General features: G+C 46.6%; 1 protein-coding gene across 1 annotated transcript in view; it reads right to left on the bottom strand.

The window, feature by feature from the left end:
• Positions 1-3,390: 3,390 nt before the first annotated feature.
• LOC108934720 (mucin-2-like) overlaps positions 3,391-17,121 on the bottom strand; it is a 35,198-nt gene continuing 21,467 nt past the window's right edge. The window contains exons 6-13 of the mRNA XM_029259277.1: positions 16,646-16,807; positions 15,327-16,464; positions 14,108-14,325; positions 12,792-13,894; positions 6,417-6,497; positions 4,892-5,052; positions 4,099-4,453; positions 3,391-3,927 (exon numbers count right to left, since the gene is read on the bottom strand). Coding sequence (XP_029115110.1) covers positions 3,391-3,927; positions 4,099-4,453; positions 4,892-5,052; positions 6,417-6,497; positions 12,792-13,894; positions 14,108-14,325; positions 15,327-16,464; positions 16,646-16,807 — 3,755 coding nt within the window. The remainder of the gene's footprint in view (positions 3,928-4,098; positions 4,454-4,891; positions 5,053-6,416; positions 6,498-12,791; positions 13,895-14,107; positions 14,326-15,326; positions 16,465-16,645; positions 16,808-17,121) is intronic.

Consider the following 17,121-nt stretch of genomic DNA (forward strand, 5'->3'; position numbering starts at 1 on the left):
TCATATGAACTAATGTTCATCACATGAGTAGTTGCAAATAACTTGATCAGAATATTCATGATTTCTGGTCATCTTCCAAGTAATTTTTATTTTTGAGATACATATAAACAACATTTTTGTTTTCGTTTAAGTACAGTTGTGTGCAAATGATTTTAATAAACATTACTTTCACTTGAGCATTGTGCTTGACTAGCGCAGTTTTAGAATGCAGGGTTACTGAACACTTGCATAGTTGAAAGTAATTTAATAAATAGTAATATATGTAGGTGACAGTCTCTGTAAAATTGCATACAATTTTCCTATACAATATATGAGCAAATATTACTGTATTTAACATTACACAATATGAATTAAAAGAAATTTTAAAATGCAGGCTACACATTTAAAGTTCAAAAGCACCATGAGGAAGAATGATCAACTTGGTAGTCTGCTGAATTGTAAAAGAATAGTAGCCATATATAAATGTGAGTGTCAGTATGTCTTCTTGATTACAAATTGTGCTGTACAATTTGCTGTAATTGCTGTTCTGATTAAATACATCACTGATCTTCTGTGAACCAGAAATGGACCAGAATCACTGGGATCAGAAGAAAAGCCACTTCCTTTGGCCTGTTTGTTGACATAAAACTGCTGAAAGCCTTGGATGTAGTTTTGGTGGTTGCGGCGCTCGTTGGCATTGTTGCTGCTGTTGTTGTCGTCGTGGCGTTGGTGCTTGTGGTGTTTGGTGGTGCTGTTTGGGAGGAACATAGATCAAGGAATGTTTATCATTGTGGAAACAGTTCAAAATCTAGTGTGCATGAATCTTTCTCATTATTTTTGAAATGTTTTAATTCTATCAAGAAATTGCATTGAACAAAAATTGTGTAAAGTTAAATACTGACTTGCAGTAATGCTGGACAGAATAACATCCAGAAAGGTTAGTGAGCTGTTAATGGCTTCTTTCAAAGACTCCTCTGCATTAGTAATGTTGGGGACCACTGTCTGGTTCTTGAAGATCAAGTTGGCATCGACTCCTACAGACCCATTCCTGGAGGGAGAAGGTAGGAATCACCACATTCAGCCTCTCAAATCAAACCGCAGAATTCCAGCTCAGACAAATACAGTGAATTAACGCTAAGACACCAGTACTGCCTACTGCACCACTGTGCTGCACTGTATTTTATATGTGTCTTTATATGAATATACATATACAGTACAGAGAGTCCCCAATTTATGTCAGGATTCTGTTCTGTAGATTCTGACATGTCAAATTTTATCTAAGTCAGATTTCCCCCTTCCTCTATGGCTCTTTGCCACATTACAACAAAAAACACTTAAAACATATAGAACCGGCAGAATAATAAATTCCTAAGGAGCAAACATATTAAAGAAATACTGTAAAGTTTAAGTATCTACCCCTTTAGGCAATTATACACACACGCTCACAAACACACACACATTGGCTGAAGCTGCATGTCCCAAGCAGGGTTGCAGCAAGCCGGAGCCTAACCCGGCAACACAGGGCGCAAAGCTGGAGGGGGAAGGGGGTACACCCAGGACAGGACGCCAGTCCGTCACAAGGCACCCCAAGCAGGACTTGAACCCCAGACCCACCAGAGAGCAGGACCCGGCCAAGCCGCTGCACCACCGTGCCCCCTAGACAAGTATACTGTAGTTTAAAAAAAAAAAGAAAAAAACATGGGTTCTTCACATTTTTTCTGAATCTGGTCTTCCTTCCACATCGTTAGTAATTTTTACATTCACATCTTTTTGTTATTATTGTAGATTTCATGGATGCTTTTTATTTTGCGTGCTCTGTTACACGAGCAGAGCCCTTCACTATAGTATTCACTGTCAATACGGACAACCCAAGTTCACGTGATATTGCTGATAAATTTTGATGATCTTCATATTTCCTTATTATTGTCAGTTTTCATTCCAAATCACTTTGCTTTCATTCACAAACTGAAGTCACTTTTCACTTGGCACAATTATGACTGGCCATGGTTTTAACCCCCATTGCAAATTAGCATCGGTATTAATTTCCCTCTGAAACGATTAATAGCAAAAAGAACTGAAAATCTGAAAATAATCGCTGTGCACTGAAGATGTCTTAACGCAATGAGAAACACATAGTAACTGAGGAGATGCGGCTTACAGCACGGCACACTGTGCAGCTGACAAGTGTCTCTAGTGTTTTTCAGTTTGGCCAACTCACACATTTTTTTTTTTTTTAAACTTCTTCAGACTTTTTCAGTACTCCAGATTTATGTCAGTCAGGTTTATACAAATCAGGGACAGTCAGTATATTTAACTGCAAGGACAGTTATGCTTATATATATTCACCCATCAGCAGTTGACCAACGGATCTCATTATGCCAAGAAAGAAGAAAATGATCTCACCAGAAGCCTAAGATGATGCACCTTGAGTACGTATATGGGAAAAGCTGCCCATACCCATGATTCAGCTGGAAAATAAGTGTATCTTCAGATGTTTGTACATTTTCAAGTTTGAAAAACTAGTTACTGTGCCTAATACTTTAATTAAAAATTGTTTTACAAAATATTTGTAAAATACACCTGAACACATCGCTTCAAAGAATACTAAGAAAAACATTAAACGTTTACATTTATTTATTCATCAGACACTTTTCTCCAAAGCGATTTCCAGTGAACTCTGTGTATATTTACTGAAGAATCACATGTCTGCAGCCAGGTCTCTTTCTATTAATGTAATCCAAATAGTGTCTTTGCTGAGATGTACGTCGCTTTGGAGAAAAGCGGCTGCTAAATGAATGAAAGCAAATGTAAATGTAGTGTTATCAAATAAGGAATCCTGTAAAACAATGAACTGTAAACAATAAGGAATCCTGCATTTTTCAAAAAAGAACTGTTATAGTAATGAAAGTCTTGAGAGAAATTACCTCAGTGCTGACGTTGTAAGACAAGGATTTATACTGTGCAGATGACTTGTCATTAAGTTCAGAGTTATACTGGCGTTCCATTCTGAAAGTCAAGTTGAGGTAACCTTCATTTTCCTGAGGAGGATCAGTAGAGGCTGCAGTTGTAACTAGAACTATTGTGGGATTAGCTGTTTGCACTGCAGAAATTGTGGTCAGTGCCACTGTGTTGGTAGCGGGAGTGGCAGTTGTAGTGCTAGGTGCTTTGGAAGTAGTAGTTGAAGAAGAAGTTGCTGTGGCAGACAGTTCCATGGTAGTAGTGGGAGAAGCAGCTGTGGTGGGGGCCTTGGTGGAAGTTGTTGGAGGAGCAGTTGTCGTGGTTGCTAGGATTGTAATAATCGGAGAGACAGTTGTTGTGGTGGGTAACCCAGAAGTAGTAGTTGGAGGAGCAGTTCTCATGGTAGTTGCCTCGGTTGTAGAAATTGAAGAGGCCGTTGTTGTAGTTGGTGCTTTAGTAGTAGTCATAGTAGAGGAAGGGACAGCTGTTGTGGTAGTCACCAGAGAAGTAGTGGGAGGAGTATTTGTTGTGATTGTTGTTTCGGTTGTGGTCGTCGGAGTGGAAGTTGTTGTGCTTGTTGTTTTGGTTGACGTAGTGGGAGGAGAAGCTGTTGTGGTTGTTCTTTCGGTTGAAGTAGTAGGAGGAGAAGTTGTTGTGATTGTTGTTTCGGTTGTGGTCGTCGGAGAGGAAGTTGTTGTGCTTGTTGTTTTGGTTGACGTAGTGGGAGGAGAAGCTGTTCTGGTTGTTCTTTCGGCTGAAGTAGTGGGAGGAGTAGTAGTTGTGATTGTTGTTTCGGTTGAAGTACTGGGAGGAGAAGCTCTTGTGGTTGATGTTTCGGTTGAAGTAGTGGGAGGAGTAGTTGTTGTGACTGTTGTTTTGGTTGTGGTCGTCAGAGAGGAAGTTGTGCTTGTTGTTTTGGTTGACGTAGTGGGAGGAGAAGCTGTTGTCGTTTCGGTTGAAGTAGTGGGAGGAATAGTTGTTGTGGTGGTTCTTTCAGTTGAAGTAGTGGGAGGAGAAGCTGTTGTTGTTTCGATTGAAGTAGTGGGAGGAATAGTTGCTGTGATTGTATTTTCGGATGAAGTAGTGGGAGGAGAAGTTGTGATTGTTGTTTCGGTTGTGGTCGTCGGAGAGGAAGTTGTTGTGCTTGTTGTTTTGGTTGACGTAGTGGGAGGAGAAGCTGTTCTGGTTGTTCTTTCGGTTGAAGTAGTGGGAGGAGTAGTTGTTGTTGTTTCGATTGAAGTAGTGGGAGGAATAGTTGCTGTGATTGTATTTTCGGATGAAGTAGTGGGAGGAGAAGTTGTGATTGTTGTTTCGGTTGTGGTCGTCGGAGAGGAAGTTGTTGTGCTTGTTGTTTTGGTTGACGTAGTGGGAGGAGAAGCTGTTCTGGTTGTTCTTTCGGTTGAAGTAGTGGGAGGAGTAGTTGTTGTGGTTCTTGTTTCGGTTGAAGTAGTGGGAGGAGTAGTTGTCGATGCTACAGTTGAAGTAGTTGGGGAGGCAGTCGTTGTTGTGGTAGATGCTTCAGTTTTAGTAGTGGGAGGAGTAGTTGTTATGAAAGATGCTTCAGTTGTAGTAGTGGGTGGAGCAGTTGTTGTGGTAGATGCCTCGTTTGTCGTAGTGGGAAAGGAAGTTGTTGTGGAAGTTGCCTCGGTTGTAGAAGTGAGAGGAGTAGTTGTTGTTGTCGATGCTACAGTTGGAGTAGTTGGAGAGGCAGTCGTTGTTGTGGAAGTTGCCTCGGAGGTAGTAGTGGGAAGAGCAGTTGTTGTTGTCGATGCAACGGTTGTAGTAGTTGGAGAGGCAGTAGTTGTGGGAGATGGTTGGGTTGTAGTAGTGGGAAGAGCAGTTGTTGTTGTCGATGCTACGGTTGTAGTAGTTGGAGAGGCAGTCGTTGTTGTGGAAGTTGCCTCGGTTGTAGTAGTGGGAAGAGCAGTTGTTGTCGATGTTACGGTTGTAGTACTTGGAGAGGCTGTAGTAGTTGTGGGAGACGGTTGGGTTGTAGAAGTGGGAAAAGCAGTTGTTGTTGTCGATGTTACGGTTGTAGTAGTTGGAGAGACAATAGTTGTGGGAGATGGTTGGGTTGTAGTAGTGGGATGACCAGTTGTGTTTGTCGATGCAACGCTTGTAGGAGTTGGAGAGGCAGTCGTTGTGGGAGATGGTTGGGTTGTAGTAGTGGGAAGAGCAGTTGTTGTTGTCGATGCAACGGTTGTAGTAGTTGGAGGAGTGGTTGTCGATGCTACGGTTGTAGTAGTTGGAGGAGAAGTTGTTGTGGTAGATGCTTGGGTTGTAGGAGTTGGAGAGGCTGGAGTAGTTGTGGGAGATGGTTGGGTTGTAGTAGTGGGAAGAGCAGTTGTTGTTGTCGATGCTACGGTTGTAGTACCTGGAGAGGCAGGAGTTGTGGGAGATGGTTGGGTTGTAGTAGTGGGAAGAGCAGTTGTTGTTGTCGATGCTACGGTTGTAGTACCTGGAGAGGCAGGAGTTGTGGGAGATGGTTGGGTTGTAGTAGTGGGAAGAGCAGTTGTTGTTGTCGATGCTACGGTTGTAGTAGTGGGAGGAGTGGTTGTGGTAGGTGCCTCAGTTGTTGTAGTGAGAGGAGTAGTTGTTGATACTACGGTTGTAGTAGTTGGAGGAGAAGTTGCTGTGGTAGATGCTTGGGTTGTAGGAGTTGGAGAGGCTGTAGTAGTTGTGGGAGATGGTTGGGTTGTAGTAGTGGGAAGAGCAGTTCTTGTTGTCGATGCTACGGTTGAAGTAGTGGGAGGAGTGGTTGTTGTGGTAGATGCTTGGGTTGTAGTAGTTGGAGAGGCAGTAGTTGTGGGAGATGGTTGGGTCGTAGTAGTTGGAAGAGCAGTTGTTGCAGTTGATGCTTCGGTTGAAGTAGTGGGAGGAGTGGTTGTGGTAGGTGCCTCAGTTGTTGTAGTGAGAGGAGTAGTTGTCGATGCAACAGCTATAGTAGTTGGAGGAGAAATTGTTGTGTTAGATGCTTGGGTTGTGGTAGTGGGAGAGGCAGTTGCTGTTGTGGAAGTCGCCTCGGTTGTAGTAGTGGGAAGAGCAGTTTTTGTCGATGTTACGGTTGTAGTGGTTGGAGAGGCACTAGTTGTGGGCAATGATTGGGTTGTAGTATTGTGAAGAGAAGTTGTTGGGGAAGTTGCTTCGGTTGTAGTAGTCGGAAGAGCAGTTGCTGTTGTCGATGCTTCGGTTGTAGTAGTTGGAGAGGCAGTCGTTGTGGGAGATGCTTGGGTCGTAGTAGTGGGAAGAGCAGTTGTTGTCGATGCTACGGTTGTGGTAGTTGGAGAGGCAGTTGCTGTTGTGGAAGTCGCCTCGGTTGTAGTAGTGGGAAGAGCAGTTGTTGTCGATGTTACGGTTGTAGTAGTTGGAGAGGCAGGAGTTGTGGTCGATGCTACGGTTGTAGTAGTGGGAAGAGCAGTTGTTGTTGTCGATGCTACCGTTGTAGTAGTTGGAGAGGCAGTCGTTGTTGTGGAAGTTGCCTCGGTAGTAGTAGTGGGAAGAGCAGTTGTTGTTGTCGATGCTTCCGTTGAAGTAGTGGGAGGAGTGGTTGTGGTAGGTGCCTCAGTTGCTGTAGTGAGAGGAGTAGTTGTTGTGGTTGATGCTTCGGTTGTGATAGTTGGAGAGGGAGTCATTGTGGGAGATGGTTGGGTTGTAGTAGTTGGAAGAGCAGTTGTTCTGGAAGTTGCTTCGGTTGTGGGAGTTGGAGAGGCTGTAGTAGTTGTGGGAGATGGTTGTGTTGTAGTAGTGGGAAGAGCAGTTGTTGCTGTCGATGCTACGGTTGTAGTAGTGGGAGGAGTGCTTGTTGTTGTAGATGCTTGGGTTGTAGGAGTTGGAGAGGCTGTAGTAGTTGTGGGAGATGGTTGGGTTGTAGTAGTGGGAAGAGCAGTTGTTGTTGTCGATGCTACGGTTGTAGTACCTGGAGAGGCAGGAGTTGTGGGAGATGGTTGGGTTGTAGTAGTGGGAAGAGCAGTTGTTGTTGTCGATGCTACGGTTGTAGTACCTGGAGAGGCAGGAGTTGTGGGAGATGGTTGGGTTGTAGTAGTGGGAAGAGCAGTTGTTGTTGTCGATGCTACGGTTGTAGTAGTGGGAGGAGTGGTTGTGGTAGGTGCCTCAGTTGTTGTAGTGAGAGGAGTAGTTGTTGATACTACGGTTGTAGTAGTTGGAGGAGAAGTTGCTGTGGTAGATGCTTGGGTTGTAGGAGTTGGAGAGGCTGTAGTAGTTGTGGGAGATGGTTGGGTTGTAGTAGTGGGAAGAGCAGTTGTTGTTGTCGATGCTACGGTTGAAGTAGTGGGAGGAGTGGTTGTTGTGGTAGATGCTTGGGTTGTAGTAGTTGGAGAGGCAGTAGTTGTGGGAGATGGTTGGGTCGTAGTAGTTGGAAGAGCAGTTGTTGCAGTTGATGCTTCGGTTGAAGTAGTGGGAGGAGTGGTTGTGGTAGGTGCCTCAGTTGTTGTAGTGAGAGGAGTAGTTGTCGATGCAACAGCTATAGTAGTTGGAGGAGAAATTGTTGTGTTAGATGCTTGGGTTGTGGTAGTGGGAGAGGCAGTCGTTGTTGTGGAAGTTGCCTCGGTTGTAGTAGTGGGAAGAGCAGTTGTTGTCGATGTTACGGTTGTAGTACTTGGAGAGGCAGTCGTTGTGGGAGATGCTTGGGTTGTAGTAGTGGGAAGAGCAGTTTTTGTCGATGTTACGGTTGTAGTGGTTGGAGAGGCACTAGTTGTGGGCAATGATTGGGTTGTAGTATTGTGAAGAGAAGTTGTTGGGGAAGTTGCTTCGGTTGTAGTAGTTGGAGAGGCAGTCGTTGTGGGAGATGGTTGGGTTGTAGTAGTTGGAAGAGCAGTTGTTCTGGAAGTTGCTTGGGTTGTAAGAGTTGGAGAGGCTGTAGTAGTTGTGGGAGATGGTTGGGTCGTAGTAGTGGGAAGAGCAGTTGTTGTCGATGTTACGGTTGTGGTAGTTGGAGAGGCAGTTGCTGTTGTGGAAGTCGCCTCGGTTGTAGTAGTGGGAAGAGCAGTTGTTGTCGATGTTACGGTTGTAGTAGTTGGAGAGGCAGGAGTTGTGGTCGATGCTACGGTTGTAGTAGTGGGAAGAGCAGTTGTTGTTGTCGATGCTACCGTTGTAGTAGTTGGAGAGGCAGTCGTTGTTGTGGAAGTTGCCTCGGTAGTAGTAGTGGGAAGAGCAGTTGTTGCTGTCGATGCTACGGTTGTAGTAGTGGGAGGAGTGGTTGTCGATGCTACGGTTGTAGTAGTTGGAGGAGTGGTTGTCGATGCTATGGTTGTAGTAGTTGGAGGAGAAGTTGTTCTGGAAGTTGCTTGGGTTGTAGTAGTTGGAGAGGCAGTAGTTGTGGGAGATGCTTGGGTCGTAGTAGTGGGAAGAGCAGTTGTTGTTGTCGATGCTACGGTTGTGGTAGTTGGAGAGGCAGTCGTTGTTGTGGAAGTCGCCTCGGTTGTAGTAGTGGGAAGAGCAGTTGTCGATGTTACGGTTGTAGTAGTTGGAGAGGCAGGAGTTGTGGTCGATGCTACGGTTGTAGTAGTGGGAAGAGCAGTTGTTGTTGTCGATGCTACCGTTGAAGTAGTCAGAGGAGTGGTTGTTGTGGGAGATGCTTGGGTTGTAGTAGTTGGAGAGGCAGTCGTTGTGGGAGATGGTTGGGTTGTAGTAGTTGGAAGAGCAGTTGTTGCAGTTGATGCTTCCGTTGAAGTAGTGGGAGGAGTGGTTGTGGTAGGTGCCTCAGTTCTTGTAGTGAGAGGAGTAGTTGTCGATGCAACAGTTGTAGTAGTTGGAGGAGAAATTGTTGTGTTAGATGCTTGGGTTGTAGTAGTTGGAGAGGCAGTCGTTGTTGTGGAAGTTGCCTCGGTAGTAGAAGTGGGAAGAGCAGTTGTTGTGGTTGATGCTTCGGTTGAAGTAGTGGGAGGAGTGGTTGTGGTAGGTGCCTCAGTTCTTGTAGTGAGAGGAGTAGTTGTCGATGCAACAGTTGTAGTAGTTTGAGGAGAAATTGTTGTGTTAGATGCATGGGTTGTGGTAGTTGGAGAGGCAGTCGTTGTTGTGGAAGTCGCCTCGGTTGTAGTAGTGGGAAGAGCAGTTGTTGTCGATGTTACGGTTGTAGTAGTGGGAAGAGCAGTTGTTGTTGTCGATGCTTCCGTTGAAGTTGTGGGAGGAGTGGTTGTGGTAGGTGCCTCAGTTGTTGTAGTGAGAGGAGTAGTTGTCGATGCAACAGTTGTAGTAGTTGGAGGAGAAGTTGTTGTGATAGATGCTTGGGTTGTAGGAGCTGGAGAGGCTGTAGTAGTTGTCGGAGATGGTTGAGTTGTAGTGGTGGGAAGAGCAGTTCTTGTTGTCGATGCTACCGTTGAAGTAGTCGGAGGAGTGGTTCTTGTGGTAGATGCTTGGGTTGTAGTAGTTGGAGAGGCAGTCGTTGTGGGAGATGGTTGGGTCGTAGTCGTTGGAAGAGCAGTTGTTGCAGTTGATGCTTTGGTTGAAGTAGTGGGAGGAGTGGTTGTGGTAGGTGCCTCAGTTCTTGTAGTGAGAGGAGTAGTTGTCGATGCAACAGTTGTAGTAGTTGGAGGAGAAATTGTTGTGTTAGATGCTTGGGTTGAAGGAGTTGGAGAGGCTGTAGTAGTTGTGGGAGATGGTTGGGTTGTAGTAGTGGGAAGAGCAGTTGTTGTTGTCGATGCTACGGTTGTAGTAGTGGGAGGAGTGCTTGTTGTTGTAGATGCTTGGGTTGTAGGAGTTGGAGAGGCAGGAGTTGTGGGAGATGCTTGGGTTGTAGTAGTGGGAGGAACAGTTGTTGTTGTCGATGTTACGGTTGTGGTAGTTGGAGAGGCAGTCGCTGTTGTGGAAGTTGCCTCGGTTGTAGTAGTGGGAAGAGCAGTTGTTGTCGATGTTACGGTTGTAGTAGTTGGAGAGGCAGGAGTTGTGGTCGATGCTAAGGTTGAAGTAGTGGGAAGAGCAGTTGTTGTTGTCGATGCTACCGTTGAAGTAGTCGGAGGAGTGGTTGTTGTGGTAGATGCTTGGGTTGTAGTAGTTGGAGAAGCAGTCGTTGTGGGAGATGGTTGGGTCGTAGTCGTTGGAAGAGCAGTTGTTGCAGTTGATGCTTCGGTTGAAGTAGTGGGAGGAGTGGTTGTGGTAGGTGCCTCAGTTCTTGTAGTGAGAGGAGTAGTTGTCGATGCAACAGTTGTAGTAGTTGGAGGAGAAATTGTTGTGTTAGATGCTTGGGTTGTAGTAGTTGGAGAGGCAGTCGTTGTTGTGGAAGTTGCCTCGGTAGTAGTAGTGGGAAGAGCAGTTGTTGTTGTCGATGCAACTGTTGTAGGAGTTGGAGAGGCAGTCGTTGTTGTGGAAGTTGCCTCGGTAGTAGTAGTGGGAAGAGCAGTTGTTGTGGTTGATGCTTCGGTTGAAGTAGTCAGAGGAGTGGTTGTTGTGGGAGATGCTTGGGTTGTAGTAGTTGGAGAGGCAGTCGTTGTGGGAGATGGTTGGGTTGTAGTAGTTGGAAGAGCAGTTGTTGCAGTTGATGCTTCGGTTGAAGTTGTGGGAGGAGTGGTTGTGGTAGGTGCCTCAGTTGCTGTAGTGAGAGGAGTAGTTGTCGATGCAACAGTTGTAGTAGTTGGAGGAGAAGTTGTTGTGATAGATGCTTGGGTTGTAGGAGTTGGAGAGGCTGTAGTAGTTGTCGGAGATGGTTGGGTTGTAGTGGTGGGAAGAGCAGTTCTTGTTGTCGATGCTACCGTTGAAGTAGTCGTAGGAGTGGTTGTTGTGTTAGATGCTTGGGTTGTAGGAGTTGGAGAGGCAGGAGTTGTGGGAGATGCTTGGGTTGTAGTAGTTGGAGGAGAAATTGTTGTGTTAGATGCTTGGGTTGTAGTAGTTGGAGAGGCAGTCGTTGTTGTGGAAGTTGCCTCGGTAGTAGTAGTGGGAAGAGCAGTTGTTGTGGTTGATGCTTCGGTTGAAGTAGTGGGAGGAGTGGTTGTGGTAGGTGCCTCAGTTGCTGTAGTGAGAGGAGTAGTTGTCGATGCTACGGTTGTAGTAGTGGGAGGAGTGGTTGTTGTGGTAGATGCTTCAGTTGTTGTAGTGAGAGGAGTAGTTGTCGATGCTACGGTTGTAGTAGTTGGAGGAGAAGTTGTTGTGGAAGATGCTTGGTTTGTATGAGTTGGAGAGGCTATAGTGGTTGTGGGAGATGGTTGGGTTGTAGTAGTGGGAAGAGCAGTTCTTGTTGTCGATGCTACCGTTGTAGTAGTTGGAGAGGCAGTCGTTGTTGTGGAAGTTGCCTCGGTAGTAGTAGTGGGAAGAGCAGTTGTTGTGGTTGATGCTTCGGTTGAAGTAGTGGGAGGAGTGGTTGTGGTAGGTGCCTCAGTTGCTGTAGTGAGAGGAGTAGTTGTCGATGCTACGGTTGTAGTAGTGGGAGGAGTGGTTGTTGTGGTAGATGCTTGGGTTGTCGCAGTAGGAGAGGCAGTAGTAGTTGTGGGGGATGGTTGGGTTGTAGTAGTGGGAAGAGCAGTTGTTGTTGTCGATGTTACGGTTGTGGTAGTTGGAGAGGCAGTCGTTGTGGGAGATGGTTGGGTTGTAGTAGTTGGAAGAGCAGTTGTTCTGGAAGTTGCTTCGGTTGTGGGAGTTGGAGAGGCTGTAGTAGTTGTGGGAGATGGTTGTGTTGTAGTAGTGGGAAGAGCAGTTGTTGTTGTCGATGCTACGGTTGTAGTAGTTGGAGAGGCAGTCGCTGTTGTGGAAGTTGCCTCGGTTGTAGTAGTGGGAAGAGCAGTTGTTGTCGATGTTACGGTTGTAGTAGTTGGAGAGGCAGGAGTTGTGGTCGATGCTACGGTTGTAGTAGTGGGAAGAGCAGTTGTTGTTGTCGATGCTACCGTTGAAGTAGTCAGAGGAGTGGTTGTTGTGGGAGATGCTTGGGTTGTAGTAGTTGGAGAGGCAGTCGTTGTGGGAGATGGTTGGGTTGTAGTAGTTGGAAGAGCAGTTGTTGCAGTTGATGCTTCCGTTGAAGTAGTGGGAGGAGTGGTTGTGGTAGGTGCCTCAGTTCTTGTAGTGAGAGGAGTAGTTGTCGATGCAACAGTTGTAGTAGTTGGAGGAGAAATTGTTGTGTTAGATGCTTGGGTTGTAGTAGTTGGAGAGGCAGTCGTTGTTGTGGAAGTTGCCTCGGTAGTAGAAGTGGGAAGAGCAGTTGTTGTGGTTGATGCTTCGGTTGAAGTAGTGGGAGGAGTGGTTGTGGTAGGTGCCTCAGTTCTTGTAGTGAGAGGAGTAGTTGTCGATGCAACAGTTGTAGTAGTTTGAGGAGAAATTGTTGTGTTAGATGCATGGGTTGTAGTAGTTGGAGAGGCAGTCGTTGTTGTGGGAGATGGTTGGGTTGTAGTAGTGGGAAGAGCAGTTGTTGTTGTCGATGCTACGGTTGTAGTAGTGGGAGGAGTGGTTGTTGTGGTAGATGCTACGGTTGTAGTAGTTGGAGAGGCAGTAGTTGTGGGAGATTGTTGAGTCGTAGTCGTTGGAAGAGCAGTTGTTGCAGTTGATGCTTCGGTTGAAGTAGTGGGAGGAGTGGTTGTGGTAGGTGCCTCAGTTGTTGTAGTGAGAGGAGTAGTTGTCGATGCAACAGTTGTAGTAGTTGGAGGAGAAGTTGTTGTGATAGATGCTTGGGTTGTAGGAGTTGGAGAGGCTGTAGTAGTTGTCGGAGATGGTTGGGTTGTAGTGGTGGGAAGAGCAGTTCTTGTTGTCGATGCTACCGTTGAAGTAGTCGTAGGAGTGGTTGTTGTGGTAGATGCTTGGGTTGTAGTAGTTGGAGAGGCAGTCGTTGTGGGAGATGGTTGGGTCGTAGTCGTTGGAAGAGCAGTTGTTGCAGTTGATGCTTCGGTTGAAGTACTGGGAGGAGTGGTTGTGGTAGGTGCCTCAGTTGTTGTAGTGAGAGGAGTAGTTGTCGATGCAACAGTTGTAGTAGTTGGAGGAGAAGTTGTTGTGATAGATGCTTGGGTTGTAGGAGCTGGAGAGGCTGTAGTAGTTGTCGGAGATGGTTGAGTTGTAGTGGTGGGAAGAGCAGTTCTTGTTGTCGATGCTACCGTTGAAGTAGTCGGAGGAGTGGTTCTTGTGGTAGATGCTTGGGTTGTAGTAGTTGGAGAGGCAGTCGTTGTGGGAGATGGTTGGGTCGTAGTCGTTGGAAGAGCAGTTGTTGCAGTTGATGCTTTGGTTGAAGTAGTGGGAGGAGTGGTTGTGGTAGGTGCCTCAGTTCTTGTAGTGAGAGGAGTAGTTGTCGATGCAACAGTTGTAGTAGTTGGAGGAGAAATTGTTGTGTTAGATGCTTGGGTTGTAGGAGTTGGAGAGGCTGTAGTAGTTGTGGGAGATGGTTGGGTTGTAGTAGTGGGAAGAGCAGTTGTTGTTGTCGATGCTACGGTTGTAGTAGTGGGAGGAGTGCTTGTTGTTGTAGATGCTTGGGTTGTAGGAGTTGGAGAGGCAGGAGTTGTGGGAGATGCTTGGGTTGTAGTAGTGGGAGGAACAGTTGTTGTTGTCGATGTTACGGTTGTGGTAGTTGGAGAGGCAGTCGCTGTTGTGGAAGTTGCCTCGGTTGTAGTAGTGGGAAGAGCAGTTGTTGTCGATGTTACGGTTGTAGTAGTTGGAGAGGCAGGAGTTGTGGTCGATGCTAAGGTTGAAGTAGTGGGAAGAGCAGTTGTTGTTGTCGATGCTACCGTTGAAGTAGTCGGAGGAGTGGTTGTTGTGGTAGATGCTTGGGTTGTAGTAGTTGGAGAAGCAGTCGTTGTGGGAGATGGTTGGGTCGTAGTCGTTGGAAGAGCAGTTGTTGCAGTTGATGCTTCGGTTGAAGTAGTGGGAGGAGTGGTTGTGGTAGGTGCCTCAGTTCTTGTAGTGAGAGGAGTAGTTGTCGATGCAACAGTTGTAGTAGTTGGAGGAGAAATTGTTGTGTTAGATGCTTGGGTTGTAGTAGTTGGAGAGGCAGTCGTTGTTGTGGAAGTTGCCTCGGTAGTAGTAGTGGGAAGAGCAGTTGTTGTTGTCGATGCAACTGTTGTAGGAGTTGGAGAGGCAGTCGTTGTTGTGGAAGTTGCCTCGGTAGTAGTAGTGGGAAGAGCAGTTGTTGTGGTTGATGCTTCGGTTGAAGTAGTCAGAGGAGTGGTTGTTGTGGGAGATGCTTGGGTTGTAGTAGTTGGAGAGGCAGTCGTTGTGGGAGATGGTTGGGTTGTAGTAGTTGGAAGAGCAGTTGTTGCAGTTGATGCTTCGGTTGAAGTAGTGGGAGGAGTGGTTGTGGTAGGTGCCTCAGTTGCTGTAGTGAGAGGAGTAGTTGTCGATGCAACAGTTGTAGTAGTTGGAGGAGAAGTTGTTGTGATAGATGCTTGGGTTGTAGGAGTTGGAGAGGCTGTAGTAGTTGTCGGAGATGGTTGGTTGTAGTGGTGGGAAGAGCAGTTCTTGTTGTCGATGCTACCGTTGAAGTAGTCGTAGGAGTGGTTGTTGTGTTAGATGCTTGGGTTGTAGGAGTTGGAGAGGCAGGAGTTGTGGGAGATGCTTGGTTGTAGTAGTTGGAGGAGAAATTGTTGTGTTAGATGCTTGGGTTGTAGTAGTTGGAGAGGCAGTCGTTGTTGTGGAAGTTGCCTCGGTAGTAGTAGTGGGAAGAGCAGTTGTTGTGGTTGATGCTTCGGTTGAAGTAGTGGGAGGAGTGGTTGTGGTAGGTGCCTCAGTTGCTGTAGTGAGAGGAGTAGTTGTCGATGCTACGGTTGTAGTAGTGGGAGGAGTGGTTGTTGTGGTAGATGCTTCAGTTGTTGTAGTGAGAGGAGTAGTTGTCGATGCTACGGTTGTAGTAGTTGGAGGAGAAGTTGTTGTGGAAGATGCTTGGTTTGTATGAGTTGGAGAGGCTATAGTGGTTGTGGGAGATGGTTGGGTTGTAGTAGTGGGAAGAGCAGTTCTTGTTGTCGATGCTACCGTTGTAGTAGTTGGAGAGGCAGTCGTTGTTGTGGAAGTTGCCTCGGTAGTAGTAGTGGGAAGAGCAGTTGTTGTGGGTTGATGCTTCGGTTGAAGTAGTGGGAGGAGTGGTTTGTGGTAGGTGCCTCAGTTGCTGTAGTGAGAGGAGTAGTTGTCGATGCTACGGTTGTAGTAGTGGGAGGAGTGGTTGTTGTGGTAGATGCTTGGGTTGTAGTAGTTGGAGAGGCAGTCGTTGGGGGAGATGCTTGGGTTGTAGTAGTGGGAAGAGCAGTTGTTGTTGTCGATGCAATGGTTGAAGTAGTGGGAGGAGTGGTTGTGGTAGGTGCTTCAGTTGTTGTAGTGAGAGGAGTAGTTGTTGATACTACGGTTGTAGTAGTTGGAGGAGAAGTTGTTGTGGAAGATGCTTGGGTTGTAGTAGTTGGAGAGGCAGTCGTTGTTGTGGAAGTTGCCTCGGTAGTAGTAGTGGAAGAGCAGTTGTTGTTGTCGATGCAACTGTTGTAGTAGTTGGAGAGGCAGTCGTTGTTGTGGAAGTTGCCTCGGTTGTAGTAGTGGGAAGAGCAGTTGTTGTGGTTGATGCTTCGGTTGAAGTAGTGGGAGGAGTGGTTGTGGTAGGTGCCTCAGTTGCTGTAGTGAGAGGAGTAGTTGTTGTGGTTGATGCTTCAGTTGTGGTAGTTGGAGAGGGAGTCGTTGTGGGAGATGGTTGGGTTGTAGTAGTGGGAAGAGCAGTTGTTGTTGTCGATGCTACGGTTGTAGTAGTGGGAGGAGTGCTTGTTGTTGTAGATGCTTGGGTTGTAGGAGTTGGAGAGGCAGGAGTTGTGGGAGATGCTTGGGTTGTAGTAGTGGGAAGAGCAGTTGTTGCAGTTGATGCTTCGGTTGAAGTAGTGGGAGGAGTGGTTGTGGTAGGTGCCTCAGTTCTTGTAGTGAGAGGAGTAGTTGTCGATGCAACAGTTGTAGTAGTTGGAGGAGAAATTGTTGTGTTAGATCCTTGGGTTGTAGGAGTTGGAGAGGCTGTAGTAGTTGTGGGAGATGGTTGGGTTGTAGTTGTGGGAAGAGCAGTTGTTGTGGTTGATGCTTCGGTTGAAGTAGTGGGAGGAGTGGTTGTTGTGGTAGGTGCTTCAGTTGTTGTAGTGAGAGGAGTAGTTGTTGATACTACGGTTGTAGTAGTTGGAGGAGAAGTTGTTGTGGAAGATGCTTGGGTTGTAGGAGTTGGAGAGGCTGTAGTAGTTGTGGGAGATGGTTGGGTTGTAGTAGTGGGAAGAGCAGTTGTTGTTGTCGATGCTACGGTTGTAGTAGTTGGAGAGGCAGTCGTTGTTGTGGAAGTTGCCTCGGTAGTAGTAGTGGGAAGAGCAGTTGTTGTGGTTGATGCTTCGGTTGAAGTAGTGGGAGGAGTGGTTGTGGTAGGTGCCTCAGTTGCTGTAGTGAGAGGAGTCGTTGTTGTGGTTGATGCTTCGGTTGTGGTAGTTGGAGAGGGAGTCGTTGTGGGAGATGGTTGGGTTGTAGTAGTTGGAAGAGCAGTTGTTCTGGAAGTTGCTTCGGTTGTGGGAGTTGGAGAGGCTGTAGTAGTTGTGGGAGATGGTTGGGTTGTAGTAGTGGGAAGAGCAGTTGTTGTTGTCGATGCTACGGTTGTAGTAGTTGGAGAGGCAGTCGCTGTTGTGGAAGTTGCCTCGGTTGTAGTAGTGGGAAGAGCAGTTGTTGTCGATGCTACGGTTGTAGTAGTGGGAAGAGCAGTTGTTGTTGTCGATGCTTCCGTTGAAGTTGTGGGAGGAGTGGTTGTGGTAGGTGCCTCAGTTGATGTAGTGAGAGGAGTAGTTGTCGATGCTACGGTTGTAGTAGTTGGAGGAGAAGTTGTTGTGGTAGATGCTTGGGTTGTAGTAGTTGGAGAGGCAGTCGTTGGGGGAGATGGTTGGGTCGTAGTAGTTGGAAGAGCAGTTGTTGCAGTTGATGCTTCGGTTGAAGTAGTGGGAGAAGTGGTTGTGGTAGGTGCCTCAGTTCTTGTAGTGAGAGGAGTAGTTGTAGATGCAACAGTTGTAGTAGTTGGAGGAGAAATTGTTGTGTTAGATGCTTGGGTTGTAGTAGTTGGAGAGGCAGTCGTTGGGGGAGATGCTTGGGTTGTAGTAGTGGGAAGAGCAGTTGTTGTTGTCGATGCAATGGTTGAAGTAGTGGGAGGAGTGGTTGTTGTGGTAGGTGCTTCAGTTGTTGTAGTGAGAGGAGTAGTTGTTGATACTACGGTTGTAGTAGTTGGAGGAGAAGTTGTTGTGGAAGATGCTTGGGTTGTAGTAGTTGGAGAGGCAGTCGTTG

This window comes from Scleropages formosus, chromosome 16 (assembly GCF_900964775.1).
Source record: "Scleropages formosus chromosome 16, fSclFor1.1, whole genome shotgun sequence".
NCBI lineage: Eukaryota > Metazoa > Chordata > Actinopteri > Osteoglossiformes > Osteoglossidae > Scleropages > Scleropages formosus.